The sequence below is a fragment of the Acomys russatus genome, chromosome 24 (genome assembly GCF_903995435.1).
Source record: "Acomys russatus chromosome 24, mAcoRus1.1, whole genome shotgun sequence".
In the NCBI taxonomy this organism is placed as follows: domain Eukaryota; kingdom Metazoa; phylum Chordata; class Mammalia; order Rodentia; family Muridae; genus Acomys; species Acomys russatus.
The window spans coordinates 50,205,618-50,218,009 of NC_067160.1; the positions used below are offsets into that span (position 1 = coordinate 50,205,618).

At 45.4% G+C, this 12,392-nt stretch overlaps 2 protein-coding genes across 8 annotated transcripts in view; one reads left to right on the forward strand and one right to left on the reverse strand.

The window, feature by feature from the left end:
- Positions 1-12,392, reverse strand: part of Rpl12 (ribosomal protein L12) — a 1,083,577-nt gene that overhangs the window by 948,180 nt on the left and 123,005 nt on the right. The window lies entirely within an intron of this gene.
- The window catches only part of Garnl3 (GTPase activating Rap/RanGAP domain like 3), a 146,373-nt gene that overhangs the window by 31,196 nt on the left and 102,785 nt on the right, over positions 1-12,392 (forward strand). For 4 of the 7 annotated variants that reach the window (XM_051166233.1, XM_051166232.1, XM_051166231.1 and 1 more), the window contains exon 3: positions 10,172-10,241. In XM_051166233.1, the coding sequence (XP_051022190.1) occupies positions 10,172-10,241 (70 nt within the window). Of the gene's footprint in view, positions 1-8,971; positions 9,134-9,833; positions 9,853-10,171; positions 10,242-12,392 lie in introns of those variants that run through there. The other 3 variants (XM_051166234.1, XM_051166235.1, XM_051166236.1) reach the window with 3 other exon arrangements.

Here is a 12,392-nt window from a genome sequence, read left to right on the forward strand (position 1 = left end):
TAGGGAGCTCAGAAAAGGGATGAGCAGTGGCGCACGCCTTTAATCCCAGCATTTGGGAGGCAGAGGCAGGTGGATCGCTGTGAGTTCGAGGCCAGCCTGGTCTACAGAGTGATGGTGGAAATAGAGAACCCATTCACACAGCTTGTCTTTTGACATATGCCCACTCCCCCACACACCATGGCACATGCACACACACACACACACACACACACCGTGGCACATGCACACACACACATACACACACCATGGTACATGCACAGTCACACACACACACACACACCATGGCACACACACACACACCATGGCACATGCACACATACACACACCATGGCACATGCACACACACACACATACACACACCATGGCACACACACACACACCATGGCACATGCACACATACACACACCATGGCACATGCACACACACACACACACACACACCATGGCACACACACACACACCATGGCACATGCACACACACACATACACCATGACACATGCACATACATATATACACATACACACACCATGGCACATGCACAGTCACACACACACACACACACACCGTGGCACATGCACACACACACATACACACACCATGGTACATGTACAGTCACACACACACACACACACCATGGCACACACACACACACCATGGCACATGCACACACACACACACACACACACACACACCATGGCACATGCACAGACACATACACACACCATGGTACATACACATACACCAATAGGTATAAATAAATATAACTTTTAAAAAGTTACAAACCACAGAAGTGTCTGACACTGGACGGTGGAGATGCTGTCACAGGACCAGGTGTGTGAATTAGAGCCACAAGTGTACCAATACAAATCTCCTAAGCATGTCGTTCAACAAGAGAAGCTACTTGCAGAAAGATATGCATGGTAAAATGTCCATTTGTGTCTCAGAGTGTGGCACTCTGTTTCTGTGGGTTGTAGAGCTATAAAAATAAGGGCTGTGAGTAGATACCTGCTTAGTTTACAACGCATCAGAGGAGTGAAGGGTAAAAATGGGGCCAGGGAGAGGCTCACCCGTGTTTTAGGTCTATTTATAGTATTCATTGTGTAATTCTCTTTTCTTTCTTTCTCTCTTTCTTTTTCTTTTTTTTTTTTAATATTTTATTTTAGTTTTAATCTATGTGCATTGGTGTGAAAGTGTCAGATCTTGGAGTTACAGACAGTTGTGAGCTGCCATGTGAGTGCTGGGAATTGAACCCGGGTCCTTTGGAAGAACAGGCAGTGCTCTTAACCACTGAGCCATCTCTCCAGCCCCTCTTTCTTTTTCTTTTCTTTTCTTTTCTTTTTTTTTTTTTTTTTTTTTTTTTTTTTTTTTTTTTTTTTTTTTTTTTTGGTTTGGTTGGTTGGTTGGTTTTTCGAGACAGGGCTTCTCTGTGTAGCCTTGGCTGTCTTGGAATTCACTCTGTAGACCAGGCTGACCTTGAACTCACAGAGATCCACCTGCTTCTGCAGGTGCTGGGTTACAGACGTGTGCTGCTATGCTAGGTTTTCCTGTGGTGAGCTCAAGTTCCTCTGCCTGTGGGGGAGCACTTTGCCCACTGAGTGTGCCCCTCCAGTTTCAGATGCAGGGGTTTTTGTTTGTCTCTTTTGGTATTTTGTTGGTGATGATCTCTTTTGTTGTTATTGTTTTGGGCTTTTGTTTTTGAGATAGGGTCTCACTGTGTATCTTCGTCTGTAACTTGCTATGTAGACCAGGCTGCCCTCAAACTCAGTGATCTCCTCTGTCTCCCAAGTGCTGGGGTTAAAAGTATGCACCACCACTCACTTAGATACAGGTTTAAAAATTTTTTATTTGTATATGAGTTTATATCTATTGGCATATCATGTATCTGTGCCACATACACACATATATATTATACCTATCTGTGTGAGTGTCACGTATCTGTGGGTGCCTTTTGAGGCTTGAAGAAGCTGTCAGATTCCCAGGAACCAAGGTGGTTGGTCATGAACCACTTATATGGGTGCTGGGAGCCAAACTTGGGTCCTCTGGAAGAACAGTAACATCCTTAACCACTAAGCTATCGTTCCATACCTACAGGGTTTTTGTTTTGCTTTATGTTTTAGTTTATTTTATTTATTAAGTGTACAGTGTTCTGCCTGCATGTAACTAACACCTGCAGGTCAGAAAAGGGCACCAGATCTCATCGTAGATGGCTGTGAGCCACCATGTGGTTGCTGGGAATTGAACTCAGGACCTTTGGAAGAGCAGCCAGTGCTCTTAACCTCTAAGCCATCTCTCCAGCCCTTGTTTTGTCTCATTAAACGTTTCTTTTCCTTTGAAGTGGGGTTTTGCTAGGTGCCTGCAGTGGCTTTGAATTGCTGAACTTAAGCACTTTGCTTGCCTTAGCCTACCAGGAAGCTAGGCCTCCAGGTGTGTACCACTGTACCTAACCTTTAGTTAAATTCTTTATTTTGGCATAGAATCATAGATTTGTATGCACTTGTGAGAACTAGCACAGAGAATGCCACTGGAAAAATCTTGCATGACTAGAGTACAGCATCTCAGGCAGGAAACAGTGATGGAACCCACTGGTCTTGCTTAGATTGCCCCAGCTCTACATTCGATCTCATGGGTAGACGCCTATGTCCAGTACCACAGATAAGAAACAAATAGTTCCATCCTCAGGGGTGGCAGCGAGATAACCAGAACCAGGAAAAAATACATACACACACACACACACACACACACACACACATTGCCAGGAGTAGTGGTACATACCTGCGATCCCAGAACTCAGGAGGTGGAGACCGAAGAATCAAGAGGTCAGCAATATCCTTAGCTACATTGTGAGTTCAGGACAAGCCTAGTCTGTGTGAGACGCTGTCTCTAAACACAACTAACAAAGAAAATGATATGTAAGTAGAAGTGTATTTAGTGACTCCTTTGGGGTTGGCTAAATCCACGCATCATAGCGCCCTAAAGAGCTGTTCATGCTGTGCATAGTGGGTGCATTTCCTTTCAATTGGTAAGTGGTTTTCCAAGGTGTGACTATGTTACGGCTTGTTTTGGTCTTTGCCCCTGTGAAGACATCTGAATTGTTTCTAGTTTGAAGCTATAATTAATAAACATAAACTGAATGTGTTTTACACAGGTTTTTGTAGGCATAATATTTTCTCTTCCAGAATAAACCCCTCACAGTGTAATTGTTGGATTCTATGGTAACTGCACATCTCATCTCGTGTCTCTTCCACAGTGAGCGAGTGGCCTAGCTTCCTCACATCGTCTCCAGTGTTTGCAGTGGTCAGCACTTCCCATTTCAGAGCTGCAGTTTTCAAGACTGTAGAGATTGTTAGTGAAACTGATCTGGGTACATGTCTTTCTCAAAACTTAGTGGACACATACATATTATGTGAGGTATGTATTTCACAGTGTTCAAGAAAAAATAAAAAGAGGACTAGCAGGCTGAGGAGCTGACTCCACAGTTAAGGGCATAGTCTGTTCTTCTAGAGGACCAGAGTTCAATTCCCAGCACCCACGTGACAACTCGCAATCATTTACAACTCCAGGGCCGGAGCATCCAAAGCTCTCTCCTAGCCTCTAAGGGAATGCACATACATGATGCACATATATCCTTGCATATGAAGTGCCCATACACATTAAAAATTTTAATTAAAAATAAAAAGCCCTGATTTTTTGAATTCATTCACTCTAGGAAATTTCCTCCTTGCTTCCTACTTCCTGATTTCTTCCAGGCCTTCACTAGAGGAATTCTTGTTTGTCAACATTAGAAGCTAGTGTACAGTCACGTCTCTGCTCTTCTGTGTCTCTTGATGGGTCTCAGAAAGCGAGACAACTGGTCTTTTGAATATCGTGCTATTTTGGTAGCTGTTGTTAGGAACCCTGAACTCCTTCCAGGCCTCAGTTTGTAGCCTGGCACCACTGAAGAGTTTATTCGGCCTTCAGTGGGGGATCCCTTCATCTGTGTCCTGCTGTGTGCTTGTCAGGGGCCCTTCGGCCCTGTGTTGGAGCTCGTGACACTGAACTCCCGTACTGAGCCTCAGAAAACTGCCGGGCGTTTCTCACAGACTCTCTTCACTGGCCGAGGGAGAGTATTTATTGATGCCAATGGTTTTAACCATTGACTGGGTCTGAGACTCATGGGAACCTGGCTGCATGGGTCTGGCCAGTCATAAGGGCTGACACTGTTCTCAGGGCCAGTGGGGCGGGTGGGGGGGGGGCGGGGGAAGCTGCCCCTTGGGAAGCACCTGTCTCTCCTTGTCTCCTTGCTCAGTCTTAGCAGCTCTTGACTCTGCAGAGGGCCTGAGCCTACTTTCCAGGAATCTAACTTATGTAATAGCAGCTGCTGTAGCCTGTGTGGGGAGCAGAAGGCTTTGCTTCCATCCTAGGCCATATGTAGAGACTTAGCATGGAGGTCCTCCCCACTGTTCAAGCTTCCAGAGCGTGATCCGGCATCCTTACACATCAACTTGCCGAAGCAGAAGGGTTTCTATTTAGAGCCTGGGCAGCATGGCAGAGGGAATTGGAAGCTTCCCGTTCCTGTCTGCACCTGCCTGGCTCCAGTGGCCCGCTCTAGCCAGGCATCACTTGCCTGTTCTCCTGTCACAGCAGCAGTAGGGCTTGAATATCTTCTACCTGAAGTCACCCCTACTAGGCCGACACTCTTAGGGAGGAGATGGGTGCTAAAATTGGTACACTCCCCTCGGTCTGGTCCCAGGAAGCCTGCTGCTTGGACCAGGCTCTCTCTAACTGATGCATGACAGAAGAAGTTTTATTTGAAAGTCTTTTAAAGGTTAATTATTTATGCCAAGCTCTTCTTCCTGGATCTCTCTAAAAACCCAAGAGGAAATTGAGATTAATAATTGAGGCAGTAATAATAGCAAACATTCAGATGAGCTTTCACGTAATAAATGTCAACTTAGCATACTGGCTGCTTTTCCTTATAGAGTCTTTATAATCCTGCTAAACAGGGAATATCTTCACCCACAATTTAAAGATGAGGGAACGGGTCTTCGGAGAGGCTAGGAGCAGGGGGTGGGGGCAGCAGGGCTTGGAAGGAAGGCACTCACCTCCTCCCTTCGGCAGACCCATGACCTAGGCCTGGTGCTTCCTTATGAACATGCTGTACATGGTTAACAGGTTTTCCAGGGATTCCAGGAGCATCTGGGAGAGCAGTTTCTAAAGTATCACCTGTGGACCACCTGCAGCAGAATTCCCTGTGTGGCTTCTCTGGCTGGCAGATGGGCTGAACAAGCCTCTGGAGCCAGAACCAGGGGATCCACATTGTTAGAAAGCTCCCCTAGGGAGTCAGGTTGGGCGTTTTTGTGTATATTAAGAATGTGGAGTTATGAGTTACCCTTAGACCAACTATAGCGATTCATGAGACCACTACCAGGAATGACAATGTGGTTGTTTGTTTTCTTTAGAGGGCCACTAAATAAATAGTTGGGCTTCATAAGCCATCAGGGTTTCTGTTGGAACTACACAAGTCCACTGTTGTGACGCCAGAGCAGATGGGCACTCTGCAATCAGTGGGCGTGGCTGCATTCCAAGAACAGTGCTTTCAAAGGAGCCAGGGTGATAGAGTTACCCTGGTCTGTGTGTCTTCCACAGCTTCCTCTACAGAAGTGACATTACATTTCTAACAGCTAGCTTCAGAGCTTGCACGTGGTGGGAACTGGACATGAGGCCTATTGCTTGGGTTTTAGGAGGCACTCAAAGCAGCTATGTCAGAAAGCCCCTCCTCCCCAGATACTCAGCACAAAATGTTATGGGTTATGGTGAGCCTAGTGGTACAGGCCTATTATCCAGATATTTTGGAAGCTGAGGGAGGAGGATCCAAGTTCAAAGCCAGCTTTAGTAACTTAGCAAGACATTATTCCAAAATAGAAAGTTAAAACAACCACACAAAAAAGTACTTGGAATATAGTTTGTGGTAGAGCACTTGAACACATGGGGCCCTAGATTCAATCCCCAGTACCAAAAGACAAAAAAAAAAATTTTAATTAAGTTTATAAAAAAAAGCCTTACTGCATTAGATATACCCAGCACTTAGTGAGCACAGCCTAGTGAGGCTCTTTCTCCTCAGAATCTTCCTGTCGTTACTTAAGACCAAGCCTGAACCCTGTTGTTGCTGGATGCTCTGTGGTCCTCTCCATTCCCGCTCCTGGGTAAGGGAAAGACCACAGACTGTTGACAGGAAGTGCTCCTGCTTAGATCCGGACGAGGTGCCCATGACCCCCACCACATTTCATTGGCCAGAACACTTCTTGCTTGGGGTATAGAAACTGATGTCGGAAGCCTCTGAAATTCTTGCTCTCTGGAGTCTCTGTATTTCTATCATTACTTAAATCTATGATTCTAGCTTGCTTTTCTGTAGCTGTGGTTAAAAACAAAACAAAAAACAAAAATCTTTAACCGCAAGCAAGGTAGGAGGGGGAAGGGTTTATTTCAGCTTCTAGTTCCAGGTTTCAGTCTATGGTAGAGGGACATCAACACAGGGACTCAGACAGATCAGTAACTTGAAACATGAACAGCAGAGGAGCTGCTTGCTAGCTTGCTCATGGCTGATGCTCAGCTAGCTGGCTTCCACAGCCCAGCTATGGGTGGTGTCTCCCACAGCAGGCAGGGCCCACCCCAATCAGTCATCAATGAAGACAGTCTCTCCCGGGCCTGATCACAAGCTAGTCTGATTGAGGCAGTTCCTGTGTTGTGTGAAGTTGAAAATGAAAACACACCAAAACACCCATGTGGTTCTTTCTAGAACCTGCTTTCTTCCCTGTGAAAAAAACCAGAGGGCACCAGCACATGACATCACTGTGTCAGGTCTAGTTTCTGGGAGCTACTGCTTCAGAGGGCATGTGGCCACCTTCTGAATTGCTGTAGATCTCACCTTTACCCAATACTTTGCTGTTATAGAAGGCAGAGCAGTGCCTTTCTAGCTCCCAAGACTAGGTTCCTTTACTTCTGTGTGTATGCTAAATCTGGCCCACATACTATGTCATTGTGGTCATAACACCCAATGTAAGACACTTACTGCATTTTCCAGCATATAAAAAGATTTTTTAACCCCTCCCCCGAAAATTCTGTGCCGAAGCTGGGGATCATCTTATACACTGGGTACTTAGCTGCAGCTTGCTTTCTATGTATGGCACACATAGTGTGTGTGTGTGGGGGGGGGTGCTGACCACTGCAAATACTGACGAAGATGTGAAGAAACTAGACCATCCACTCACCATGAAAGAGACATAAGATGAGATATTTCATCTTCAGGTTGAGTGTGGAGTGCACCTTAAAAGGGCAGTGTAGGCTGGCACTGCCCGTCTGCTGGCATTTAATAAAGCACTTGGCTATCTATACCCTGCCTGCAAATAGACACATGCCCGAGTCTACTGCACAGGGTGTGCTTTGAAGAGGGGTTGTTTTATACAGCAAGTATATTCTAAACTTTATATTTTAACTGGAAAAGTTAGGGGTCATCTTATACACCCAGTCATTTTATACACTGGAAAATATGGAACTTTGGTAAATGTGTCTTCCATTCCACTTCTGATGCCATCCACACAGAAACAGAGTCCTAGGTTTTTTTCATCTTGAAGTCCTGCCCTGCTGCAGGCTTTAAGACACACCCACCCTACTACACCAGGAAGGCTATTGACATGGACTTCCAGGGTGTGGGCCTTCAGGTAGTATATGCCACTTTTATCCCATCCTGTTTAACTAGAGCTAGTTCGCATGGTCTCATGACGAGGTGAAACAAATATGGTCCAACAGTAAGTCTAGAAAAAGGAGTAGGTTTGTCAGTCTAGCACACAGCAGTGTCTACCTTTTAGGCCAGGCCTGCCTAAATGGAGAGACTGGAAAGGCCCATCAGGGAAAAAGGCAGTGGGCAGCCTGCCTTAGGACTTAGAAGGGGTGCTGTCAGGCCCTCACTAGGAAGATCTGGATGATGCACGCATGCTTACTGCATATCCACCCCGTGCCAGGCAGGGACTAGGAACAATCAACGTTCTTGGTAGAACTTTGGGTGTGGTCTGCCACTGAGAACCCTTGTATGGGGAGGGGGGGATTTCTGACATAGCTACTTTGAATGCCTCTTACAGTCCACAATGTGTGCCCTAAGCCTGGTTCTCACCATGAGCAAACCCATTGCAGGGTACCAGACGGAATGTAAGCAGAGGGAGGAAAGGGCAGCAGAGAACAGACATCCTATAGCTGGGGCTTCCTTGGTCATTTTCAGGGGATACTGTTGCCCCTCTGTCGTCTAGGGAAGGTAGGCCCTCTAGGGTAGCATAGAGTCATGGGACTGAGAGGTGTCATTTTTGCTGTGTCTGCTTACTGGCTGTTGACAAAGATAGGGAGCCAGTGCCATGCCTAGAACTTCTTCAGTGGTCCTGAAGATATCCCATGGAGAGGCACAGAACACCTCTCTTTGCTTTTTTCAAATCAGGAGTTGTTGAGCTTGACCTGCTGCTGATATTGATTTCATTATGGCTCTGACTGAAACCACAGGCAGGGTTGCAGTCTGGGCAGAGCATCAGAGCATCCATTCTGCCTGCTCTTTGCCATGCAAAGACCCACCTCTCAAGGACATGTGCTGTCCCATGGTGATCCAGCCTTCCAGGAAAGGACCTTGGAACCAAAGTGCAGGGTAAGGACAGTGTCTCCAAGAGTGTTTTCAGACTGCACTCCAAGAATGGGCAGAGGCTAGACCGTGGTAGAGCACAGAGGGAAGTACTTTTACTCTCTCTTAAAAATACTTTTTGTGTTTTGAGTAAGGGGAGAAAAGCATGTCCATCCAAGCAGGAAGGTAGCCTAGGCACCCCCTTCCAAACTGTCTTCATTGATATGCCACATGTTTTCAGCTAAAGGAGTAAGGGTGAGAAAAGGTTAAATTTCTCATATAAGACTAATTCAGCCATCTCTGTGAAATGGTGGAGGCAGAATACCATTAGACTCTAATCTCATTTCTCTCATGCTGTCTTTCTTGGAGCCTATCAGACAGTGTCCTGGCAGAGAGTCAACTCTGAGGATGCTGAGCATCAGAGTCAGTCTCTTCCCGAATGTGCCAGGAGGTCTGTAATTTAGACAATGTAGCTACCTTGTAAGGAAGGATGAAAAGGTACCGAGCGCACCTGTCTCTGCATGTGACCGGGCCAACTAGTCTGAATAGATGAAACGTGATTCTTGCAGAATTTTTGTTTTCTGTCGTATTAGAGCTCTTTGCATGGCACAGTCAAGGCAAACTTATTAAAACTGCTTGTGTTGTAGGGGAGGGGGGGCTCTGTTGGTTTCATGGGTACTGTGCCGAGTCCTTGATAGACTAAGTGGCCAATTAGATATGTGTCTTTTGAGAGGGGAGCTGTGCATGCAAGATGCAAACGCAGTAGCAATTTCCATCTTTATTCTAATTGCTCTTGGACCATGGCATGTGAGTTTGCTTATCTGACTTAAGCCTGTTTGGGTAGGGATGGAGGGGGGTTGTAGGGAGTATTAGTTGCTGCCAGATCAAAAATAAATATACTCGGATGTTAGATTTTGTATTTCTCTCTCTCTCTCTCTCTCTCTCTCTCTCTCTCTCTCTCTCTCTCTCTCTCTCTCTCTCTCTCTCTCTCTCATATGTTACCACATAAAAAATTTAAATGCTGGGGGAGGGAGCCTATGGGGGTTTGGGAATTTTTGTCTCCTCCTTAAAATACAGCCTTAAATGATGCTGGTTATTTTTATGTTGCATATTCAGGACAAAGAGACTCTACTCTTTTAAGCAAAAGATAATTGCAAGATCTGGTTCAGCAGCTTTGTCCCTTGCCTCAAGTTCCTGCAGGGCTGCCATTCCCTTCGGTAATACCGAATGAAATCATAAGCCACCAATAGCTTTGGGAATTTCAATTGGTTCCAAATGAACTAAATATTTAATTAAATCATTGCCTATACTTCTAGGGATGACTTGGACGTTTTTCCTTTTGACTGAGAGCTTCATGAAAGCCTGACTCTGCAATGGCTGCTGGGTACGGTGTCTGTTGCAAGGAGGCTCCCCTGCAGTGAGGCGCCCGGGCACTGCAAGCCTGTTCCATAGCAGCCTTTTTTTTTTTTCTCTCTCTCTCAGAAGGTGTGTAGCCAGATCGCTATGTATAATACTGATGAAGCATTTTTGTTCCAGCTCTGTCTCAGAAGACCTAGGCTGTAGACGTGGGGATTTCAGTAGGAAACATTATGGATCTGTGGAGCTGGTAAGTTAATACTGTCTATTCAGTAGTGGCACATTGATTCAGACTCAGGGACGATTGCCAAGCTTATCACCCCTTTTGTTGTATATCATTATTAAACTGTGAGTGCGGTGTCAAGATTTAATTTGAATCAGTAACTGTTGAAAGGTCATGGTCATTTAATCATCTTTAGCTCACTTCACTGCTACGTACCTTTAATCTCGTGTCTTCCAGTTTGTTAAAAATATATTGTGGCTTGGTATTTTCTCTATTATGCGGTGCATGGAATTGTATTAAGTAATTTGTAAATGGAATAAGGTAGCATTTTATTTTTATATTATCTTGATCCTGAAAGTTTACAGATATATTTTTAAAAGTTTAATGACTGTTGGCATTCTGATTCTGTCTCTGCTTTCTGGGTGTGGGATAGGAGTTAGAAAATATAATTTCCTGTTATAGGCCTCTTAGTTGGACTAGTCAATAATTGTAACAGATGATTAATGTCTAAAATGAAAATATCTAATTTTTTTATAACAAGGGACATTGGGGTTTGTGATATGATTTTTTTAGAGTGTGTATTCCTCTTAAAAGAGGGAAATGAAATGAAAGAATTGATAGACTCAGTCTTTTAAGATAGGATTGTGATCTAGTCTTCCAATTGGATGGGATTTGAACCAATTTTAGAAAATGTGCTTTAAAACTGTACTGGTGGTTATTAGTGATCATAATAGAGGACATTAGCCCTACTGGTCTGTTGATTAAAAATGAGTTGTTTCTGTCGGGCAGCACAATAGGCAGGTACCCGCTGCAGGGTTTAACTAGGAGAGCAGTTTACACCAGAGTTGAGTACCAGTGGCCCTCTGATTCTAAGCGTAGAAAATAGACTGGGTTGTGTGCCTGGTCCAGGGCTAAGTATCTCTCAAGTATAAAATAAGTGAAAGGTTTGGTCCTTGTTCTCAGGGGCTTCCTATCCTTCAGCTAGCAGATTCGATGCATCATATGAAGAGTATAGCCCCATCAAAGATACATCTGTTGACTCAGTGCCTGTTGTGTCAGTCATTGTCAACACCTGGTCCTCTGGCTCAGACCACTGCCTCGCCTTAAGGAGCCTGAGAATGAGTATAATTCAGAGTAGAAAGGCTAGAGAGAGATACAGCGAAGGCAAGATAAGAGCTAAGAGAAGGGAGGGAGGGAGCCACCCACCCTAGTAGGGAACTTCAGGGAGATGGCTTGGAAGGCCTCATGGAGGACGGTGGAATACGGGAGGATGGCAGAGAATAAATGGCAGATATTCTTGACAATGATGCTCCACAAGAGCAGTGAGCAGCAAATGGCTCTGCCCAGCAGAGGTGAGGCAGCATGGAGTAGTGGTAACAAAGTGAGCAGGCCTTGGCTCCCATCTCCACTCCTCTACACAGCACTGCCAGTCATCAGTAACGTAGCTTGAATGTGCCGACGTGAGATGTCCATGTGTGACATTTCCCCGCACAGGCTCTGACGTCTTCCCGGCTTCATCATTTACTAATGACATGATCTTGAATGTCTCTTGTCCTTAGTTTTCTCATCCATAGAATAGGGATATCAGCATTTTCTTCTCTAGCGTTGCCATGGGGATAAGATACGACAGTGGCCCCCAGCACTTAGCACGTTCCTGTTGACCTGCCACAGCAGTGAAGCTGGAACTCAGTAGCAGAAGTAGAACTTCCGTAGTCAGATGAAGACTGGGCTTGGTCCAAGAAGTGGTCTGGAGCCCTCGTGAGCAGTGAGAGTGGTACTTAGAGAAATATGATGGGAGTGACAGGTGAATGCTACAGACTCGTGGTGGTCACAGAACACCACAGTGGTCCTTGAGGGCAGCCGATGAGCTGGGCAAACACCAGAATCAGCAGGAAAGCTATCGAGGCATGGACTGCTGGGTTACAAATGCTGCAGATCTAGAGTTAACCCACTGTCTGAGTTTTTGACGTTTGCCAGATTGCCGTCGATGCTGTCGGCCCCAGGACACACCTGGAGAGCCTCAGTCACAAGTGTGAGTAGTGACTTGACAGGGAAGCTGATGGGTGGCAAGTTCTTCAGCCATTTGTCATCATTTTCCTCTGAAGCTGTGTGTGCCTCCTCCTAAAGTCTTATAAAGTAAAATTTAAATAGGGCTGAGAGATACCTCAGCAGTTAAGG